The 23,764-nt window shown below is 33.7% G+C and overlaps 3 protein-coding genes and 1 pseudogene across 9 annotated transcripts; 2 read left to right on the top strand and 2 right to left on the bottom strand.

The window, feature by feature from the left end:
- Positions 1-6,337: 6,337 nt before the first annotated feature.
- Positions 6,338-8,586, bottom strand: LOC110268639 (uncharacterized; annotated as a pseudogene).
- Positions 8,587-8,676: 90 nt separating this feature from the next.
- Positions 8,677-11,971, top strand: LOC107623281 (nuclear pore complex protein NUP62-like). 7 transcript variants are annotated; one of them, XM_016325497.3, is made up of 7 exons: positions 8,677-8,806; positions 8,901-9,023; positions 9,147-9,224; positions 10,029-10,083; positions 10,238-10,325; positions 10,404-10,502; positions 11,834-11,971. In XM_016325497.3, the coding sequence occupies exons 1-5, from the start codon at positions 8,798-8,800 to the stop codon at positions 10,255-10,257; spliced, it is 285 nt and encodes a 94-aa protein (XP_016180983.1). In that variant the 5' UTR covers positions 8,677-8,797; the 3' UTR covers positions 10,258-10,325; positions 10,404-10,502; positions 11,834-11,971. The 7 variants fall into 7 exon arrangements, with proteins under 7 accessions (XP_016180983.1, XP_088359879.1, XP_016180990.1 ...); XM_088503753.1 differs by lacking the exon at positions 11,834-11,971 and adding an exon at positions 10,987-11,220; XM_016325504.3 differs by lacking the exon at positions 11,834-11,971 and adding an exon at positions 11,015-11,220.
- A 3,911-nt stretch (positions 11,972-15,882) lies between these two features.
- LOC107623274 (uncharacterized) lies at positions 15,883-19,203 on the top strand. The gene is made up of 4 exons (XM_016325474.3): positions 15,883-16,332; positions 16,959-17,094; positions 17,678-17,771; positions 18,797-19,203. Exons 1-4 carry the CDS (start codon positions 16,217-16,219, stop codon positions 19,102-19,104), a joined length of 654 nt encoding a protein of 217 aa, XP_016180960.1. The 5' UTR covers positions 15,883-16,216; the 3' UTR covers positions 19,105-19,203.
- Positions 19,204-19,747: 544 nt separating this feature from the next.
- On the bottom strand, positions 19,748-22,536 carry LOC107626636 (nuclear pore complex protein NUP62-like). Its single transcript, XM_021116788.2, has 7 exons — positions 22,466-22,536; positions 22,016-22,138; positions 21,821-21,898; positions 20,899-20,957; positions 20,654-20,741; positions 20,477-20,575; positions 19,748-19,978 (listed from the first exon to the last, which is right to left on the bottom strand). Exons 3-7 carry the CDS (start codon positions 21,860-21,862, stop codon positions 19,913-19,915), a joined length of 354 nt encoding a protein of 117 aa, XP_020972447.2. The 5' UTR covers positions 21,863-21,898; positions 22,016-22,138; positions 22,466-22,536; the 3' UTR covers positions 19,748-19,912.
- Between the last annotated feature and the right edge of the window lie 1,228 nt (positions 22,537-23,764).

Genomic DNA, 23,764 nt, shown 5'->3' on the forward strand with positions numbered 1-23,764 from the left:
ACCTTGGAGGCTCGAGTATGGGTACAAATTATGTCCCATTACGTCTTTCTGAGCACTCACGAATCCTCCTTCACTGCAGACATGGCTGTTCTACTCTGGTGTATCCTTACAGACCAACCTCTGAACTTACCAAGACACATCCGGCAGGCCATGGGCCACATACAAATTGCGGGCAACCTACCTTTCCCTGCCTTAGTTTCAGACCTAGTCTCTGCCGCCGGAGTATCCTCCAGAGCTGGGGACACCAAAGCCATGCTTCCACAGGATGATCAGTACGTCCCTAACGGAAAATATATCAGACTTATAGCAGCCACTACCAGCCAGCCTACAGAACCGGCTGACGACATTCCTCATTCCACACCACAAGCACCTTCAACAGATCAGCTGCTCCATCAGATACTTGAGAGGTTGGACCGGCAAGAACAGAAAGCAAAGCTAAGAGAGCGCCGTAACCAGCGCCGATTCACATACCTCAAGGAGCTGCTCACGGGAAACCACCCACCAAAAGAAGATCCGGACTCCACTTCATTTACCAGCACAAGGAGCCATGACGGTCCCGACTGTGGAGATACTGCTACCAGCCCACCTTTGTTCCTGACAGATGGCACCGAGGACGGTGCAAAGCCTTAAGTGTGGGGAGGTCGGTCAGTACCTGACTTCCGGAGGTAATTTCTCTTCCCTAACATCAATAAAGTAGGATATTTAGTTAGTTTTCTTTAGCATAGGATAGATTGTTTAGAAATAGGATTATTTGCATACATATTCTATTTAGTTGAAATATAATAAGTTTCTCTTAAGACCCTATTTTTGAAAATTTTCACTAATTTAAATCAAAACTTCTTATGTAAAATTTGTTTGAAGTTATATTTAGAACATAGTTTTTGAGCCTAAGAACACACAACCTGTGAGATTTGAGCTTATTTATATGGTTACACTATTTAACCATAAATATTTTATTCCTGTGTGTTTAACTTCTCTATGATTATAATCTTTATTTTGTTTCATCCTATATGTCCCATGTTTAATATGTTCTATACATGCATAGGATTGAGGCCATTATTTGTTTAGCTCACTTATCCCAAATAAGCCTACCCTTTAAATCACCTTTGTTAGCCATTTTGAGCCTTTTAATCCCATTTGTTCTATGTTTTACCACATTACTAGCCTTAAGCGGAAAAATAATTAAATACCCCAAATTGAATCTTTGGTTAGCTTAAGATAGAAATTGTGCGTTGATTAAGTATGGGAAGACTGTGGGAACATGGGATAATGAGGGAATGTATCATGTTTCTAATTTTGAATATTGGGAAATTTGGGTACCTACTCATGTAAAACAGAAAAATAAAAATCCCTATGCATTGATATGTTATTTTAGTTTCTGTGTCCTAAAAAAAATTTAAATAAGGGGACAAAAATCACCCCAATTCTAAGTCAAGTTAAGCTCCAAGATCAATGCATAGGTAATAAAAATCAAAAGAAAAGTTGATACATGAGTATGTAATACGAAAATGAAAAATTTCTGGGTAGCTAGGCGTGATTCTAAAGTTATAGAGAATGTATGTATACTAGGTGAGAGCTTAGGTTAGTCAAAGATTCATATTTTAGCTCACTTAGCCATATATATATATATCCTCACCTTTACCTTAGCCCCATTACAACCTTAAAAAGACCTCATGATGTTTGCATTGGCACTTTAAATATTGTTGATTGGTTAGGAGTAAAACAAAGTTTAGAAAGCATGATTAAAGAAGGATAGAGTGATTACCCTATACACTAGAGAGATTAGAGTGCACACACACCATCAGTGAGGGTTCAATGCTTGATTCTATGTTCCCTGCTTTCATGAGCTGTCTTCTTACAAATTTACTTGCTTTTACTGTATGATTCTAATTAGTGGAATCTGATCTATATTTGTCTTAGAGAACTTATTTGTTTTTAACCGAATGGACAAAATCATATAGTTACATTCAAATATATATATAGGTTGCATTGCATTACATTACATGAGTCTTACATGTCCCTATTCATTCATATTTATCTCCTTCAACTAAGCATGAGGACATGCTAATGTTTAAGTGTGGGGAGGTTGATAAACCATTATTTTATGATTTATATTGTGTTCAAATGAGTGGTTTTATCAAGTCTTTCACCCACTTATTTATATGATTAGCATGATATTACAAGTCCTTCCCAAAGTTGTTCTATGGTTGAAAAACTTGCTTCCTAGAGATCTTTTAGTTGTGAATTTTTATTCTCTTTTATACCATTCGATGCCGTGATCTGTGTATTAAGTGTTTCAGGTTTCATAGGGCAAGAATGGCTTAGAGAATGGAGAGGAAGCTTGCAAAAATGGAAGGAACACAAGAAATTGAGGAGATGACCAGTGAGAAGCGACGCGGACACCTGGCTCACGCGGCCGCGCGAAATGGAGAAAATCATAGCAACGCAAACGCGTGACTGACGCGAGCGCGTGGACTGGTATCTGCACGAATGAGGCGATCGCGTGGACGACGCGGTCGCGTGACATGTGCGATCTGCAGAATTAACAGAAATCGCTGGGGCGATTTCGGGCCATATTTTGACCCAGTTTTCGGCCCAGAAACACAGACAAAAGCAAGGGAACATGCAGAGACTCAACACACATACACATTAGGATAATTTTTAGTTTTTAGATCTCGTTTTACTCCTCCTCTAGGTTTTCTCTACATTCATAGGATTTCAGATTTTTGCTTTTGCTTTGGATATTGAAGAGTCATCACCTCCGTGGAAGAACTATTCTAGTTTGTTTCCCCATTCTCTTACTCTTTTAGCTACTTATTCCTTTTGCTTAGATATTTATGTTACAGTTAGATTTATCAATACAGTTTATCACTTTCCCCTTTATTAATTCCGAATCCTTATTTTATTAATCATGTCTTATTCTATTATTTCTGCAAGCGTTTTATTCATGTCAATGGAGTAGACCTCCCACTTGACATGCGGGTTGATTAAAAGGAAACCCCCGAGTTGGAAAGCTTAATCGGTAATTGGGCGTTGTTGGCCTGTTCTTTATTTACCAACGCTAAACTTCCTAGGGGAGAAGGTTAGGACTCATGAATAAGAGCTGGCTTAACTACTTGACTTCCCTTCATTCCTTGAGGGTTAACTAAGTGGAAACAATAACCTATTACTAATTAAGTGAACGCTCAAGTGAGTAATTAAACTGGAAGTTTTTGGCTAATTTTGTACTTACTAACGCTAAACCTCCCCAAATGAAGAGGACTAGGACTTGCAAGTAAGAGTTGGCTCAATCACTTGACTTTCCCTTATTTAGTAAGGGTTAACTAAGTGAAAACGATTACCTTTCTAATACTACACCTGAGAGATTCCAACAAGGGTGGAACTCCCAATTGATCATTCCCCCAGTCAAGGCCTTTTAATTAGAATATATAATCTTCGCGTAATTACAATCATTTATTTTCTGTCACTTAACTCTCAAAAATTCTTGGAAAATTCCTGATTAATGAATTAGCACCCTAGTCTGCAAACTCATTGGGAGACAACCTGGGATTCATACTCCCAGTATTTTTACTTTAAACTTTGTGACAACCCTTTCTAAAATTGATTAAGCGGATTTTAGTCGATTGAGAACTATACTCACAACACTGTTTTCTCTAGAATTTCTTAATCGGTCAATTTCCGCCACGTCAATACACAAGCAAATTAAGCCTCTATTTGGGAAGAACACATCACAAATATTAAAAAGCTCTCACTAAATTGAATAAAGTTTAATTACACTGTATTTTTATCTCATAAAGAGACAACCCAGAACTAACCTAATAAAAAAGATAGATGAACAAAGAAATTTAAAAATTCAACTAATCCATATTCTTAACTTATCAACTCATCAATATTCAATAATCAATTAATCAAAAATCAAGAGATGCACAGAAAAATAGAAGAAGAAACACGCCATCAATGTCCATTCAATTAAGCAAATTCTAGTGCCAAAGTTCTATCATTCCAGAAAATGACACAAAACAATCATACAAAATACCATAGTTTAAAAATAAATAAATTCAATTCACAGAGGAAGAGAAAGAAAAACAAATATTTAGATAAAATAAAATAAGAGACACAAATTTAGGTTCCAAAATGAGAAATGATAACAAATAGAAGATGAAGGAAGAGAATGCATACCTAATTTTCTGAAGGAAGGAGACATTCGTTGTAGTGCTGGCAGCAGAGTTTGAAGGCGGCAGCCGAGGCTGCTAGTGGATAGAATAGCGGCGGTGTGCGTAGAGAAAGCAAAAGGTTAAAGAGAGAGTACATAGTAGAGAGCAGATCGGCATCGAGCTCAAAGGTTGCAGCCTCAACAGCAACAGCAACAATGTACAATGAAGAGATCAAAGGGATGCTGGAGAAAGAAGTGGTTGCCGTTCTGGTCTATGACAGAGCGAGAGACTGAGGGGCTGTGGAAGAAGAAGATTGGAGATTTGAAAGTAGTGGGTATTGTTGGGTAAGCAAGGAGAAAATGGGATGTCATAGTCGTTGGGATATTTTTTGGGGGATTTGTCACTCATGTATTAATTTGAAATCTTTAGATTTTTCATTTTTGTTAAATAGTTTATTAGTTTAACAATATTTCTTTATAATTAAAGATAAAATTTAAAATATGATTAAAAATCAAATATTTAAAATTTAAACAATAAAATTTAAGAAGCTAAATTGGAATAATTTAAAATAGTTTAAATACTTTAACAATAAACTATGTCAAAATATGATAAATTAGAGGATGAGAGATTCAGTGTGACTAACTTACATCATATATATGTATATATTATAAAAATATGTTATAGGTGGGTATTAACCCAAAGACCTCTCACTTGGTGCAAAATCCTAGAAAAATCCTAAATAACCCTAAAAAATCCTAGAAAACCCTAAAATATCTTGGAAAACCATAGAAAACACACAAAAAAATAATAGAAAACCCTAGAAAACTTTAGAAAAACACTAGAAAACACTAGAAATGCCTAGAAAAACCCTGGAAAATAATAGAAAAATCCTAAAAAAAATCTAAAAAACCATGAAAATCCTAAAAACCATAGAAAAATCCTAAAAAACCTAGAAAACCCTAGAAAATCTCAGAAAATTCTAGAAAACCCTAGATAAGACTAGAAAAACCTACAAAAATCCTAGAAGATCCTAGAAAACCCTAAAAAACACTAAAGAACCCTAGAAAACCCTAAAAAATACAAAAAAAAACCCAAGAAAATCCTAAAAACCCTAGAAAATCCTAAATAACCCTAGAAAACTCTAGAAAACCCTAAAAAAACCTAAGTATCCTAACAAATCCTAAAAAACTCTAGAAAATCTAAGAAAAACCCTAAAAACTCTAGAAAACCCTAGATAATCCTAAAAAATTCTACAAAATCCTAGAAAACCCTAAAAAATCCTAGAAAAATCCTAGAAAACCCTAAAAAATCCTAGAAAAACTCTATAAAACCCTAAAAATCCTAAAAACCCTAGATAACCTTACAAAAATCTAGAAAACCCTAGAAACCCCTAAAAAATCCATGAAAATTCTAGAAAACCCTAGAAAAACCCTAAAAACCCTAAAAAATTCTAAAAATCCTAGAAAATTCTAGAAAAAACCTAGAAAACCCTAGGTAACCTTAGAAAACCAAAGAAAACCCTAGAAAGACCCTAGAAAATCCTAGATAACCTTAGAAAATTCTAGAAAACCTTAGATAACCCTAGAAAACCTTAGAAAATTCTAGAAAACTCTAAAAAATCCTAGAAAACCCTAGATATTCCTGAAAAATCCTAAAAACCCTAGAAAATTCTAGGTAACCCTAGAAAATCCTAAAAAAATCTAGAAAACCCTAGAAACCCCTAAAAACCCTAGAAAACCTTAGATCACCCTAGAAAACCCTAAAAAAATCCTTAAAATAATAGAAATCCTAAAACCCCCAAAAAAATCCTAGAAAACCCTAGAAAATCTTAGAAAAATCCTAGAAAATCCTAAAAAATCCTAGAAAAATACTAGAAAAACGTAGAAAACAATAGAAAGCCCTAGAAAATCCTAGAAACATCTAGAAAATCCTAGAAAAATCTTAAAAAATCCTAAAAATCATAAAACACTAGAAAACCCTAAATACGCTAGAAAACCCAAGAAAAACCTATAAAACCTAAGAAAAAACCTAGAAAACCCAAGAAAACCCTAAAAAGCCCTAGAAAACCTTCGATAACCCTAGAAAATCCTAGATAACCCTAGAAAACCCTAGAAAACCCTAAAAAACTCTGGAAAACCTTATAAAACCCTAGAAAAATGAACAAGATATAGCAATCGTTTCAATTAGAACATTTGCTTTATACCATATATAGCTTCCATGTTATTTTCCTTGTAAACACCAAGAGGTGATCCATGGACAGAGAAGCATCTCGCCAGGTTTCGGCGGCCTAAGGGTCTTTGGTGTTATCCCAACAGATAAGCGTTGACTACTCACCTGCAAAAGGTAACAAAGCCAAATCAATCACAGCTGTTTAAAAAATAGCCTCAGCAATGAATACTAGAGTTCATAAAGTCATCCATAAAAAACAGATGGTAAAAAATAAAAGGAGGAAATACAGACATTGGGAGTCTAAAGACCTTCTTGACTTGTGAGAGTTTGAGCTTCACATGGCTCCTCAAAAACCTATGTAACAAATATTCGATCAATTCATATTATCACAATACATTGCAATCACTAATTAGTTGTTATTTGCAACCTGATTAAGTTAGTCATAATAGATTTAGCAGCGTATGCAAAGAAACTAGTAATAGAGGTAAGTTCTCTTCCATCTGTACATGAAACGATCCTAAATGAATAACAACATTTCTCATTCAAATCAATTCATGGATGCTTCAGCACATGATGGAAATGAGAATGGAAGTGCTATATTAATGCTGCTCTTACACAGCTATCCCAATTTTATGTCGCATCAAGTCCTACGTAAGTGACCCAAACAAGCCAGCTAAGGATGTTACAAAATACAATTAATCAAAGTGCACAGAGAAGATAGAGAACATACAAAGTCCTTAAAATGAAGATTCTCATCACCAAGAAATCATGTTCTCTCTGTCAACAAAGAAGTAAACTAACAGGTATAAACTACAATCTATGCCAAATGTATAAGAACTATAATATCTATAGTAAAATCGTTCAAAATTGAAGGAAGTCAAACAATTTAAGGGGCATAGAACAATAGTATGTTTCGTAACACACATTTCCATTTTTTTAATTCAATTTAAGAAACTTTAATTCAGATATGAAATGAGTTAAATCGAAAGAGAAAACAAAACACTACCAGTATTGCTAGAGTATTCAAAACCACCAAACTGAGGAACCGAAGAAGGACATTTCGAAGGAAAAGCAATCGAAAGCCTTTGGAATAGAGAAGCGTGCAAATCTCTTCCTACACCACCACAGGTCGTGGACATTCTGCTCCCTCTCTCTTTCTACTTCACATCGAATTTCCCATTCCCTTCTTCTTTTACAATTGAGAGATTCGGTAAGGTTTCTTCGAAGACCTGCAGCATTGGCTTCCAGAGCTGTTCCTCACTGAAACACGATCGAACCAAACGAAGTTCCATCAACAATCGCTCGATGTCAACATCACGAACTACCCTAATTGCACTGATTTGATGCTCCACTGCCACAAACACACAGGTAGAGTTTTAATGAAAATAAATAGTGAAAACTTTATGCTGATCAAGAAATTTGTTATTTGATTTCGTTGTACCTTCGATTTCAAGCTCTTTGAATTGAGGTTGCTGCGTTTCGGTTTTAAGTTCCTTCAATTAAGTTGATTGTTTGACCATTTTTTTCGCTCTACGCCTTGGAAATTTTGCCTTTAATATACTAAAATTAACCCTAGAAAGCCCTATAAAAATCCTAGAAAATAATAGAAAAACCCTAGAAAACAAAAAAAAAACCCTAGAAATACCTTAAAAAATCCTAAAAACCATAAAAAAAACTTTAGAAAACCCTAAAACCCTAGAACACCTTTGAAACCCCTAGAAAACACTAGAAAATCCTAAAATCACTAAAGAACTCTAGAAAACCCTAAAAACCATAAAAAAATCATTGAAAATCCTAAAAAATTTTAGATAACCCTAGAAAACTTTGGAAAAGTTCTAAAAAACCGTAGAAAATCCTAGAAATTCTAGAAAAACTCTAAAAAAATCCTAAAAAACCATAAAAAGTCCTAGAAGATTTTGGAAAACCCTAGAAAATCTTAGAAAAATTCCTAAAAAAACCTAGAAAACAATAGAAAAACTATAGAAAAATCTGGAAAACCCTAAAAAGATCTAAAAAACACTAAAAATTATAAAAAATTCCTAAAAAGCCCTAAAAAAAAACTTAAAAAAATCCTAGAAAACCCTAGACAACCCTAAAAAATTCTACAAAATTCTAAAAAATCATAAGTTGCATCTGATATCTTATGTTCTTTTTGTCACCTAAAACTTCTTCAATTGTCAGCACTTCAATTGCTGCTGTTGCTGAAACCAAATTGCCATGTGAAATTACAGAGAGAAGACTGTGGAAGAGATACGTGATGCATTCCTATTCTTTTCCATATTCCCTATTTTATGTGCATTTGGCTTAGAAAATTGAATTAATTGATAAATTAAGAAAAAATTTGCATTTTTATTGAGTGTTAAACACGACTTCCTGGAATATATCGAAAAGAATTGGAATATTGCATAAATGATATAAATTATATGTTCAAATCATTGTGTAAAGCCCTTATTTAACTGATATCGATTCCAGTGATGATAGAGGTCGGGTATTTCCAACAGAGTTGTTTATAGAATTCTGAACTAGATATTTCTTTCTTTTGCCCTGACCATTTTGGGATCCTGTAATCTTCTGTAGATTATCAAAGAGTGGAATACTGAGTTGCAAGAGCGTACTGGAAAATTTAGGAAACAGGCTAATGCTATAGCTGAGCGGGATCGTAGAATTTTGAAGAATCGTGATGTTCTATTGAGGCTTGAGGTTTCTCTCTCTGCTGATAATCTTTTTCTTTTTCTACTTTTTTTTTTCTATTGTACGCTACATGAAACAGCTTACATTTACCAATTATTTCTCTATGGCTTATATAAAATGTTTTTAATTTAGATCGAAGCGGCAAAAGTAGTTGAGACACAGTCAAACATGGAGCGGCAATTGGAGTTAATTGAGACTCATCAACAGGAGGTATTTTGAGAAGTTCTTTTTCCCATTTCTAAACAGTTTTTGGCGAGCTGCATTTAATGTGTGTTTGGCCTACTATTTATTTTAGTTGTTGTGATGTGCTGTTCATACAAGATTTTGCATGTGATTTTTTCTAGTTCTTTTATCTTCAGCAACTAGGATCTTTGTTTTTTTTTTTTTTTTTTGGTAAATTTCTCTAACATTAGGGCTCGAAACTAGCTTCTCTTCTGTTTGAAGTTAATTTTACTTAAGCATCTTTGCATTTTTATCGTATGAAGGAATTAGTTGTTTGCTTGTCTTTTTGTCATCAAGCTCATGGAGGATGGATCGACACAATCTACAAAGCTGATACTAATTATATAAAAATATATTACTTCCTGTTTGTATATTTGCATATTGGGAATTAACATACTAGTAAGAAGCTATAAATTTCATGGTTTTTACAAACTCAACAAGCAGGCAACATTTATTGATTTCAATCAGATCGTTGACATAAAGTGAATTAAACCTAGGTAGCTTGATTATTGAAGCAATTAGAATTTAGAAATAGAAAAGATTGAAATTGATAGACTCAAAATCGGAACATTTAATTTTCATTATGCTAGAAGAGTTTAGTCACTTCATCTAACTTTTATCTGGTTATCCAAATTGTTTTCTCTACATCTGAAGAGTAAGTTACTATGCTTATATAAAAATATTTTCATATTGATTTTATCATTTAACAGTTTCATCGCCCAAAAAGATAAAAAAGGAATTGAAATGAGTTGTGTTCTGAATGAATTCTTTTGTTGTCATTCCTGTATTTAGGTTGACAAGGCTTTACAAAGCATGGAGGAAGATGAAGCTGCTTCTACAAGAGAATGTTAGTTAATCCTAGTTTGTTTGGTGATTAAGTAGTATCTGGGTCCAGTGAAGGCTATTAGTAATTTTTGTTGTAATATGAATTGTAATTTTGACACCAGTACCTCTCATTCTGTCATTTCTTTGATTTATTTTTCCAATACATTGATTTGCAGGTATGAGCAGTCTGAACTGATAGAAAGGGAACTAGAGCAGATGACAGAACAGATCAAATTCATCATCCAATCTCTTAACTCAAACCAGGTAAAGGTTGTCAGTTTCAGTTGATTTGTTATTACACACAGAACTTAAAAGCGATGCTTACTTTATTGTGACATTCAGGGTGGAGAGCTTGATGCACTTGATGGAATGACTCCATTAGATGCAGTAGTTCGAATTCTAAACAATCAACTAACCTCTCTGATGTGGATAGATGAAAAGGTCAGTATTTTCCACCATGCCATTGTTTGGTGGAACTTTTTGTTGCTTCTACTTGTTAGGTATGCTTATTATTGGGTGTGTTCATTTGGGAGTGAAGTCAAGCTAACACCCTTATAATAGGTTGGATACTATACGCACCTGAACTTAGTTAAAAGCTTAGGTATTAGTTAAGATCATTCATGCTCTTTAATCCGACGGGATTGAAGTTCGATGTGCATATAAGTATTGTCTTCCCAGTATTTGGAATTTATAATAAATTTTCTCCGAAAAACAAAACAAACAAAGATCTGTAAACATGATTCCTCGACTCAAATATTCTCTAATTGTGGTTATGGTGTGTTTTTTTCGGAAGAGAAGGTGGATTCCTTGAAAACCTAATTTGCGCCTGTTTCTTCTGTCCTGTGTTTTTGCCTTATAACTGAATACAAGTGCTGTGATTTTGATCAATCCTTCTCGGGCTGAAGAATTTTCATCCCGCATTCAGAAGCTTGCTAACCAAGGTTCTGCTTCAGATCGTGAACTGACGGGTCCAAGAATCTGGATGTCCTGATATGTCGATCTTGTAAGGACCTGTTCAAAATTTAGATGAAATTCCAGCAGATAAACACACGGATTTGTGAGAGGAGGTTATTGTGCCTTTTGTGTGAGATTTGAGATGTATTGTTTGAGTGATTGTTACCATTAAATTTTCTGTTGGCCTAAATATTATTTTTTTACATATACTGTTTTTAATAGAAAAAAAATATAAGTACATTTAATATCTAAATAGGTAATGAACAAAATAATTAAAAGAATGAGAGACAAGCTTTTTCTTTTGAAAAGCTTATGTTCTTTCCTCAACATTTGTTATCATAGTATTCTTGACTATACATGAGGAAAACTCAAGAAAATCTTACATAATGTGGTCAAAAGAGATTTACGTATAAACAACTTCATTTGTAGACATATGATAGGACTCAACAACATCGATTGATCCATGTAACTAACTCAACCTAATGAGATAAAGTTGCTTTGTTGTAATATTTTTCGTTCGAACATCCAAATAAAGGCTTTTAGTTCATTCAAATAAACTAAATATCATTTAATGTTAGAATCATTAGTGGTTTAGTCTCCAGTTTATTTTAAAGTTTTTAATTCAAGAAGTATCTAAACTGAATATATTTTTGTTAGTTGTTTCAATTATCTTCAAAATCTAGCGATCTGCAAATACGAGTCTGTATCTTGCAGAATGCATTTTCTGGTTGATTGACACAGCAACTTAATATTTGTATTATAAAATCAAATACAATGAGAAAGCTAATACATACACTCTCAAATGTCTCGGTGCGCAGACTAGTGTCTTATGTACAAGAAATAGGTGTGACATGAATGAGGCAAAAGATTGATGTACGAGATGTCGAGATTATCCAAACAAATCGAAACAACCACCAATGAAACAGAGGATTACAATGCAGAGACGACCTGAGTTTCTCGTGCAGCACTGCCGGATCTACGTGTTGCTACTTCGGAGAATGAAAGAAATCATTTATCAGTGACTGGAAGTTTTCTATCAGTTCCCAGACTTTTCCTTTTATGAGCTGTAGTATCCAGCTTAACAGATACATGGCGAGCTCATTTTCTTCAGAATTCTGAGGCGTCTTGTTCTCATCTAGATGAAAGAATACAACGTGGAATGAGTCAGTTGGTTAGAGGCTGAAGCAATCTAGGATTTCAATATTTCATGAAACAGACATTGGCATTTGGCAATATTGGTGTCGTTCGTTCAACATAGCTTCTTTGTGACAGTTTTCACTTAGCCACCACTAGTAATTATTATTGTTATTATTATTCAAAATACTCAAATGCCATGCCAATGACTCACTAGTCAAGTGGCAAAGTCAACTAGAAAAGAAGGTGTGCATGGATAAACATCCAGTGGGGAAACAAACTGTTTTGATGCGTGGCTCCCTAAGTTATGAGTAAACACTCTTTATAGGTTATATCAAGAGGCCAGAAGGATTGGTTTCCGCTATGTTGGTAAACCCAGCAAAGGTAATATAAAGAAAAATGTCAAAAGTAAAAAAGAAAGAGAAGTATTTGGAAGTCAGCAACTTTTAGTATTTTTGACTATCATTTGACAAGCACAAATACTAAATTGTCTTTAACAAATAAATTTTACTAGTTCATGTGTTTAAAACTCTAAAAAATGTGGGGACAAACTATTGATTCATGTGTGTAAAACTCTAATAAATATAGATATAAATTATATGCTTTTTGTATGCAAAACTTTTATAAATATGGGGACGCCTTTCAAGTACTGGCAAAAAATGATAATATTTGCTATCCATATAGCATTGCTAAAAAAGAAATACTCAACTGCAATTGCTAGCCGCTGCATCTTAGTGATTTAATTTTGTTTAGCTTCTTCATTTTATAAAATAAGAGGGGGTCTTGGAGCAACTACGAGTTCTCTTCGTGGCGGCGAAGGCAAAGGGATGGAGTCCCATTGAGAAGAATGAACAAAGTGAGGATCTCGACGATCCACCGAAGGGGTTTTTTGTTTTGAGATTCGGTTTTGGTTTTGGGTCAAAGTCAAAAGCAAAATGTATGCTCTTGTTTGAATTTTTTTTTAAATAACGTCACATTCCGTCTCTTCGCACCATCCTCCTATTTCTTCTAATTGGTTGTCGTTCAGACCTACCTACTAGGCATTCACAGCGCGCCGTCGATCCGTCTACACAGATCTCCGCCGCTGCCAGAAGGAGAGCCGTCGCGAGGTGCGCATTCGGCTGCAAGTACTATTGTATTGCTTTACACGTGTAGCCGCCGCAACCGCTCTCTCGCAATCCTATGCCACTGCCACCGCTGTATCGCGACTTCAATGTCCCCCGCAGCTATTGTTTAGTTATTTGTTTCTTATCAACCAAGTCGTATGTTCATTTTATTATGTATGTGAATGGTTCTTTTCATTCTAAAGTGAATATTTATTTAGGTATACCATTGGTATTTTACTTGATTTGCTTGATTCTACATGTACATGCTTCGCAGGTTTCTTTTGTTATGTGGTTTGGATTAGATTTAGTTTAATTTTGCTTGAATTCAAGTTGGGTTTGAGTTACGCCATTTAAGCATGGTGCACGGGTGGTATTTTGGTCCAACTTGTTAGTTGTTTCTTATCAACTAAGACGGATGTTCATTTTACTATATATGCGGATGGTTCTTTTCACTAAGATATGAATATTTATTTAGGTCATACCATTTAGGTGAACGAAGCAACCCGGCACGCGACGGAAGTGCCGAAGACATGACGCAGCGGCGTGGAAGAAAGGCCAGAGGTGCAGCGTTGGAGCAGCGGCGGAACAAAGCCTCTGGCTCGGCGACGATGCAACATCACTTCCTAGGCTTTGAAATGGGCAGAGTAGCAGTGCGCGAAGAATGGGGAGAAGACGCGACTGCGCGGCGATGACACAGCGGCAGTGGTGTGGCGTCCGAGCAACGGCGAAACTGCAATTCTCTTAGTGGGTTAGCAACGGCAGGCGAGGGTGGCATTAGAAAGCTTCGTTTTCAGCAATAGGGAAGGCGGCGATGAGGTGATGCGGTGAAAAAACATAGTTGACATTAGGGGTAGGTGAAAACAGGATTCAGGTTAAGAAAGAAGGTAAAATGAAAAAGTAAAATTAAAAATTCGGTGGAGTAATTATATTGGATATTATTTTTATGTTTAGTAGGTAGTAAATTGTTTACGTTGTTCATAATTTTTGTTGTCTACATAAATATATGATATTATCTGTGATAATTAATTTATGGCATCATTTATATTCACTTGTGACATAAAATTTAAAAAATATTTGTGTATTTATTTCCATTCAAACTTTAATTATGTGTTGATTGATTAATGTATAATTTGATGTGTTAAAAATATATAAATAGTTTGTCTAAAAAGGATAATTTGTCCCAAAAAAATGTTTGATTATGATATTTAGAGTATTTTATCATATAAAAAGTATGACGGTCTTCCTTCTCCTCCTCTTCTTCCTCTTTTTTCATCTTTTTTTTTCATCATTGTCATTATCACCACCATCATACAACCGCATCCATTTCCTCTTCCTCATTCTCTTCCTGTTTTTTTTTTATTTGAATTTTTTTGATCTTTTCCTTCATTTTCTTCTTCCTCCTCCATCATCATTATCGTCATCACCAACAACACCAACATTTTGCTAACATTTTTATTGATTTTGATTCTCTATGGTGATCGAATGAACCGAAAATATTATCAAAACAAAACCATTGTATAATACCAAATGAACCGAAAATGGTCCATTATATAAATTCGAATTCAGAAACACCTTCATCTCGAATGAACCGAAAATATTATCAAAACAAAACCATTGTATAATACTAAATGAACCGATAATTGTCCATTATATAAATTCAAATTCGATGATAACGATAACGACGATACGTATTAGAAGAAGACAATGACGATAACGATGATAATGATGATGATGATGGATGAGAAAGATAAAAAGGAAGAAGAAGACGAAATTCCAATAGGAGGAGGAGGAGGAGGAGGAGGAGGAAGTGTTGTTGGTGACGACGGTAACGAAATTGAAAAATAATAAAGAAAAAAGAGGAGAAGAAGAAGAAGACATAGCATCCGGAGTGAAGAAGAAGAAGAATAACGTGAATTTGCGAAGAAGAAGAAATGCAAGGGGGAAGAAAACGGAAAAAAACGTGTAACTTAAATCACTTGGATGAACTTTGATGTAAAATTCCTTGAATGTGGAGAATTACTCAAAATACATCTTTTGATGGTTATTAAAAGAGCATTTTTAATACATGATTTTAGTTTAATTTATTTTGAGTATTATAAAATATTACATTAGAATTTATAGAATTATATGTTATAAATAATAGAATAAAATAATAAATAAATTCTTAAAAATTTATACTTTGAAAAATTAATTCTTAAAGAAAAAATACCAATAAAGATTTTTAGGATAGTAGATGTGGACACATTACTTTTAAATTAGTCTCTATGATTAAAGTAGAAGCTCTTAATTTAAACTAATATATCCACCTTTATTATCTTGGAGAATTTTATTGATACTTTTTTTTCTTTAAAAATAATCTGTCCGAAATATAAATCTTCAAAATGTATTTGTCACTTTAAATAATAAAAAGGATTTTTAAAATTTAATTAATATATGTGCTAAGAACAAATTTTAATATTATTAATTAAAAAAATTTGTATAAAAAATATAAAATTTAAATTTTTAATATATTTATAATTTATTTTTTAAAGTAAAAAATTTAATTTTTTTATTATTCTTACTCAGTGTTACTAAAACTGAATTAATATAGTACACCATAATTAACCAGTGTACCATAAGCCTGTCAAATGACACCAACCGATAGTCACCAAAAAAAAAAAATGACACCAACCGATGCACCCAAACCGTAGCATCCATAGATAACAATTAACAAGATTATAGGTGAAAAGAGAGTAAGCAGCGACAATCATTGCTCACCTCAACAACCTTGAATCTGGAAATTCAGTCTGTGATGGGTGGTGGAACCATGCCTCAGCGTCGTTAAGCTCAAATCTGGAAAAGCTTTCTCCTCCGCCGCCAACTTCATCTTCATTTTCTTCTCCTAATAATCTCAAGCCTCCAAACGCAAACACTGCTTTATCTACTTCTATCTCTCACAGCAATGAACCTAGTAGAGAGCTTATGCCGGTGGATCCGAAAGAAGTTGCCAAAAAAGCCAACAGTAGTCTCTATGATCACGTCTTTGAAACGGTTCCATCTCAACGGGAAGTTGAGGATCCCATATCAGCTCTTCTAAAGTGAGTTCTACATAGTTCTCAATTTCTTATTCTTACCTAATGTTTGCATTCTGGGAGTTTCTTTTGTTACTTGAGCTGCTTTTACATAATTTGAACTTGTTAGTTCTGGATATTGCTTATTTTTGGAAATATTTGTGGGGAAATTACCATGGCTTAGGTTTCGAGTATGGTCAGACATGTTGATGGATAATTTACTAATTTTCCAGTGTTCTGGGGATTTAAATTTGAAGATTTTAGTCATTAAATTGGTTCCCGTTTTAATCTTAAACAACAAATGAAATACCAAATCGGTCAGAATATCATATGGTACACTTTGCTACTTAACAAGTTTTTATTCTCTAAAAATTCTTGAAAACTAATTCCGTGTTTTTTTGTAGTCTTGAAGGAGTAGTATGTCTTATGATAAGATCTAGCTAAGGAGGGATGAATTTGTTTGGAAATAAACAAAAATTCCAATTTATTTAGTCTATTTCCTACCTGGACTATTTTGTGTATTTCCCGGTCAAAAGACTTAGACTGTACTTCTTCATGTGGTTTCAATTTTTCTAGAATTAGTGTATTACTGACTTGCGCAAACTACCATAACGATTAAAATCTCAAGTATCCTTTTCAAATTGATTTGTCAGTTTTATAGAAGCGGTATCATCCTCGAGCTCAAATCGACAAATCACAAGCTCTTCTGATTCGAGGATATTTATGTCTGAGGGATATAAACGATTATATGATGCAATCCAGTTGCTGCAAACTGATCCATCAATTAAGGTTCCATTTTGAAGTTTTACAACATTTGAAAGTTTTTTTATGCTTCTCAAAGTGAAACAGTACAAATTTACATAGTGGTAACTACGTATATAACCATAATCCAACATGGATATGATTATGAAAATGAGAATAATTTTAGATTTTTAGGCAATTGGGTAATTTTCTACCCGGTGTAATTCAGTTTTACAAAATCATCATGTACGACAAAAAAAAAAACAGCTTGATCAATATACAATAAGTAATAGATATTGAAAATAAATAAATAAAATGAATATGGCTTCATTCCTTTGCGTTCTGTAAAATTATTTTTTTAAATTGTCAATTTTATGAAATTAGTTTCTATAATAATTATCTTGTTTTATGGGTGATAAATTTGTTATTTTAAAGACATACTTTTATGGGTTCTTACTTTTCCACATCTTGGAATTTTTTCATTTATATACAGATCATCTCATTATAATTAACGCTATTTGCGATTATTTTCTTCAAAATTTGTTATTATTTATGCATTTATTATTAAAATTTTTATGACCTCTGTTAGATTTGTTCGTTAACTTTGTATGGGACTACAATTTCCTAGTAGAGATTAGTGGTGTCGCTGTCATCTGATAAAGCTATTTGGGATGCTGTCATGAGCCATGTGCAGCATCAAAAGCTCCTAGAGATGCCTGATTCAGGTCTTTATTTCTACTTATATGCATATTTATTTTATAAAATGAAACTCAACCCTGTGCACAAATATTCCGCTTTATGCAAATTCCAGGAAAGTGTATAATGTATTTTAAATTTTTAACTGATAAACGGATTAGGGACTGATTTCACAGTTTGAATTTGACCTCAAAATCACACGGAGAGAACTCGTAGTTGCTCCAAGACCCCCTCTTATTTTATAAAATGAAGAAGCTAAACAAAATTAAATCACTAAGATGCAGCGGCTAGCAAGTACAGTTGAGTATTTCTTTTTTAGCAATGCTGGATGGATAGCAAATATTATTATTTTTTGCCAGTACTTGAAAGGCAATAATTTATACCCATATTTATAAAAGTTTTGCATAAATTAGTAAAATTTATTTGTCAAAGATAATTTAGTATTTGTGCTTGTCAAATGATAGTCAAAAATACTAAAAGTTGCTGACTTCCAAATACTTCTCTTTCTTTTTTACTTTTGACATTTTTCTTTATATTACCTTTGGTGGGTTTACCAACATAGCGGAAACCAATCCTTCTGGCCTCTTGATATAACCTATAAAGAGTGTTTACTCATTTGTGCATGCAGCAACCCATTGGCCAGCGGCAAACCCTTAAATGGAACTCAGTACCGCGACGGATTAATCCTTGACCTGTCGGGTTGGGGGATACCGTGGGAAACCAAAAAAAAAAAAGAGTGTTTACTCATAACTTAGGGAGCCACGCATCAAAACAGTTTGTTTTCCCACTGGATGTTTATCCATGCACACCTTCTTTTCTAGTTGACTTTGCCACTTGACTAGTGAGTCATTGGCATGGCATTTGAGTATTTTGAATAATAATAACAATAATAATTACTAGTGGTGGCTAAGTGAAAACTGTCACAAAGAAGCTATGTTGAACGAACGACACCAATATTGCCAAATGCCAATGTCTGTTTCATGAAATATTGAAATCCTAGATTGCTTCAACCTCTAACCAACTGACTCATTCCACGTTGTATTCTTTCATCTAGATGAGAACAAGACACCTCAGAATTCTGAAGAAAATGAGCTCGCCATGTATCTGTTAAGCTGGATACTACAGCTCATAAAAGGAAAAGTCTGGGAATTGATAGAAAACTTCCAGTCACTGATAAATGATTTCTTTCATTCTCCGAAGACGCAACACGTAGATCCGGCAGTGCTGCACGAGAAACTCAGGTCGTCTCTGCATTGCAATCCTCTGTTCCATTGGTGGTTGTTTCGATTTGTTTGGATAATCTCGACATATCGTACATCAATCTTTTGCCTCATTCATGTCACACCTATTTCTTGTACATAAGACACTAGTCTGCGCACCGAGACATTTGAGAGTGTATGTATTAGCTTTCTCATTGTATTTGATTTTATAATACAAATATTGAGTAAGTTGCTGTGTCAATCAACCAGAAAATGCATTCTGCAAGATACAGACTCGTATTTGCAGATCGCTAGATTTTGAAGATAATTGAAACAACTAACAAAAATATATTCAGTTTAGACTTTAGATACTTCTTGAATTAAAAGCTTTAAAATAAACTGGAGACTAAACCACTAATGATTCTAACATTAAATGATATTTAGTTTATTTGAATGAACTAAAAGCCTTTATTTGGATGGCCGAACGAAAAATATTACAACAAAGCAACTTTATCTCATTAGGTAGAGTTAGTTACATGGATCAATCGATGTTGTTGAGTCCTATCATATGTCTACAAATGAAGTTGTTTATACGTAAATCTCTTTTGACCACATTATGTAAGATTTTCTTGAGTTTTCCTCATGTATAGTCAAGAATACTATGATAACAAATGTTGAGGAAAGAACATAAGCTTTTCAAAAGAAAAAGCTTGTCTCTCATTCTTTTAATTATTTTGTTCATTACCTATTTAGATATTAAATGTATTTATATTTTTTTTTCTATTCTTTTAAAAACAGTATATGTAAAAAAAATAATATTTAGGCCAGCAGAAAATTTAATGGTAACAATCACTCAAACAATTCATCTCAAATCTCACACAAAAGGCACAATAACCTCCTCTCACAAATCCGTGTGTTTATCTGCTGGAATTTCATCTAAATTTTGAACAGGTCCTTACAAGATCGACATATCAGGACATCCAGATTCTTGGACCCGTCAGTTCACGATCTGAAGCAGAACCTTGGTTAGCAAGCTTCTGAATGCGGGATGAAAATTCTTCAGCCCGAGAAGGATTGATCAAAATCACAGCACTTGTATTCAGTTATAAGGCAAAAACACAGGACAGAAGAAACAGGCGCAAATTAGGTTTTCAAGGAATCCACCCCCCCCCCCTTCCCTTCCGAAAAAACACACCATAACCACAATTAGAGAATATTTGAGTCGAGGAATCATGTTAACAGATCTTTGTTTGTTTTGTTTTTCGGAGAAAATTTATTATAAATTCCAAATACTGGGAAGACAATACTTATATGCACATCGAACTTCAATCCCGTCAGATTAAAGAGCATGAATGATCTTAACTAATACCTAAGCTTTTAACTAAGTTCAGGTGCGTATAGTATCCAACCTATTTTAAGGGTGTTAGCTTGACTTCACTCCCAAACGAACACACCCAATAATAATACTAAGCATACCTAACAAGTAGAAGCAACAAAAAGTTCCACCAAACAATGGCATGGTGGAAAATACTGACCTTTTCATCTATCCACATCAGAGAGGTTAGTTGATTGTTTAGGATTCGAACTACTGCATCTAATGGAGTCATTCCATCAAGTGCATCAAGCTCTCCACCCTGAATGTCACAATAAAGTAAGCATCGCTTTTAAGTTCTGTGTGCAATAACAAATCAACTGAAACTGACAACCTTTACCTGGTTTGAGTTAAGAGATTGGATCATGAATTTGATCTGTTCTGTCATCTGCTCTAGTTCCCTTTCTATCAGTTCAGACTGCTCATACCTGCAAATCAATGTATTGGAAAAATAAATCAAAGAAATGACAGAATGAGAGGTACTGGTGTCAAAATTACAATTCATATTACAAAAAAAATTACTAATAATAGCCTTCACTGGACCCAGATACTACTTAATCACCAAACAAACTAGGATTAACTAACATTGCATCTCTTGTAGAAGCAGCTTCATCTTCCTCCATGCTTTGTAAAGCCTTGTCAACCTAAATACAGGAATGACAACAAAAGAATTCATTCAGAACACAACTCATTTCAATTCCTTTTTTATCTTTTTGGGTGATGAAACTGTTAAATGATAAAATCAATATGAAAATATTTTTATATAAGCATAGTAACTTACTCTTCAGATGTAGAGAAAACAATTTGGATAACCAGATAAAAGTTAGATGAAGTGACTAAACTCTTCTAGCATAATGAAAATTAAATGTTCCGATTTTGAGTCTATCAATTTCAATCTTTTCTATTTCTAAATTCTAATTGCTTCAATAATCAAGCTACCTAGGTTTAATTCACTTTATGTCAACGATCTGATTGAAATCAATAAATGTTGCCTGCTTGTTGAGTTTGTAAAAACTATGAAATTTATAGCTTCTTACTAGTATGTTAATTCCCAATATGCAAATATACAACAGGAAGTAATATATTTTTATATAATTAGTATCAGCTTTGTAGATTGTGTCGATCCATCCTCCATGAGCTTGATGACAAAAAGACAAGCAAACAACTAATTCCTTCATACGATAAAAATGCAAAGATGCTTAAGTAAAATTAACTTCAAACAGAAGAGAAGCTAGTTTCGAGCCCCAATGTTAGAGAAATTTACCAAAAAGAAAAAACAAAGATCCTAGTTGCTGAAGATAAAAGAACTAGAAAAAATCACATGCAAAATCTTGTATGAACAGCACATCACAACAACTAAAATAAATAGTAGGCCAAACACACATTAAATGCAGCTCGCAAAAAACTGTTTTTTTTTGTTTTTTTGGTGACTGCAAAAAAAAAAAAAAAAAAAAAAAAAAAAAAAAAAAAACTGTTTAGAAACGGGAAAAAGAACTTCTCAAAATACCTCCTGTTGATGAGTCTCAATTAACTCCAATTGCCGCTCCATGTTTGACTGTGTCTCAACTACTTTTGCCACCTCGATCTAAATTAAAAACATTTTATATAAGCTATAGAGAAATAATTGGTAAATGTAAGCTGTTTCATAGAGCGTACTATAGAAAAAAAAAAGTAGAAAAAGATTATTAGCAGAGAGAGAAACCTCAAGCCTCAATAGAACATCACGATTCTGCAAAATTCTGCGATCCCACTCAGCTATAGCATTAGCCTGTTTCCTAAATTTTCCAGTACGCTCTTGCAACTCAGTATTCCACTCTTTGATAATCTACAGAAGATTACAGGATCCCAAAATGGTCAGGGCAAAAGAAAGAAATATCTAGTTCAGAATTCTATAAACAACTCTGTTGGAAATACCCGACCTCTATCATCACTGGAATCGATATCAGTTAAATAAAGGCTTTACACAATTATTTGAACATATAATTTATATCATTTATGCAATATTCCAATTCTTTTCAATATATTCCAGTAAGTCGTGTTTAACACTCAATAAAAATGCAGTTCTTTTCTTAATTTATCAATTAATTCAATTTTCTAAGCCAAATGCACACAAAATAGGGAATATGGAAAAGAATAGGAATGCATCACGTACCTCTTCCACAGTCTTCTCTGTAATTTCACATGGCAATTTGGGAGCGGCAACAGCAGCAAGTTCTAGGTGACAAAAAGAACGTAAGATATCATATATAACTTAGGATTTTCTAGGATTTTCTAAAATTTTAAAGTTTTTTAAGATTTTTCTAAGCTTTTCTATGATTTTTTAGGTTTTTCTAGGTTTTTTTTAGGATTTTCTATGAGTTTTTTATGATTTTTAGTGTTTTTTAGATTTTTTTTAGGGTTTTTCAGATTTTTCTATGGTTTTTCTATTGTTTTCTAGGGGTTTTTAGCAATTTTTTTAAGATTTTTTAGGATTTTCCAAAATCTTCTAGGACTTTTTATGGGTTTTAGGATTTTTTTTAGAGTTTTTCTAGAGTTTTTTGGATTTTCTACGGTTTTTTAGAACTTTTCTAGAGTTTTCTAAGGTTATCTAAAGTTTTCTAGGGTTTTCTAAATTTTTCTATTGTTTTCTAGGGTTATCTAGGATTTTTTAGGATTTTTTATGGTTTTTCTAAGGTTTTCTATGGTTTTTCTAGGATTTTCTAGGATTTTTTAGGGTTTTCTAGGATTTTCTAGGGGTTTTAGGGCGTTATAGGGTTTTTTTTATGGTTTTTAGGGTTTTCTAGGGTTCTTTAGTGATTTTAGGGTTTTCTAGGATTTTCTAGGGGTTTCAAGGGTGTTCTAGGGTTTTAGCGTTTTTTAAAATTTTTTTTATGCTTTTTAGGGTTTTTTAAGGTTTTTCTAGGATTTTCTTAGGTTTTTCTAGGGTTTTTCTATTATTTTCTAGGATTTTTCTAGAGTTTTTTAGGGTTAATTTTAGTATATTAAAGGCAAAATTTTCAAGGCGTAGAGCAAAGAAAATGGTCAAACAATCAACTTAATTGAAGGAACTTAAAACCGAAATGCAGCAACCTCAATTCAAAGAGCTTGAAATCGAAGGTACAGCAAAATCAAATAACAAATTTCTTGATCAGCATAAAGTTTTCACTATTTATTTTCATTAAAACTCTACCTGTGTGTTTGTGGTAGTGGAGCGTCAAATCAGTGCAATTAGAGTGGTTCGTGATGTTGACATCGAGCAATTGTTGATGGAACTTCGTTTGGTTCGATCGTGTTTCAGTGAGGAACAGCTCTGGAAGCCAATACTGCAGGTCTTTAAAGAAACCTTAACTAATCTCTCAATTGTGAAAGATGAAGGGAAATGAGGAATTTGATGTGAAATGGAAAGAGAGAGGGAGCAGAGTGTCCACGACCTGTGGTGGTGTAGGAAGAGATTTGCACGCTACTCTATTCC

Source organism: Arachis ipaensis, chromosome B2 (assembly GCF_059453495.1).
Source record: "Arachis ipaensis isolate K30076 ecotype BB chromosome B2, ASM5945349v1, whole genome shotgun sequence".
In the NCBI taxonomy this organism is placed as follows: domain Eukaryota; kingdom Viridiplantae; phylum Streptophyta; class Magnoliopsida; order Fabales; family Fabaceae; genus Arachis; species Arachis ipaensis.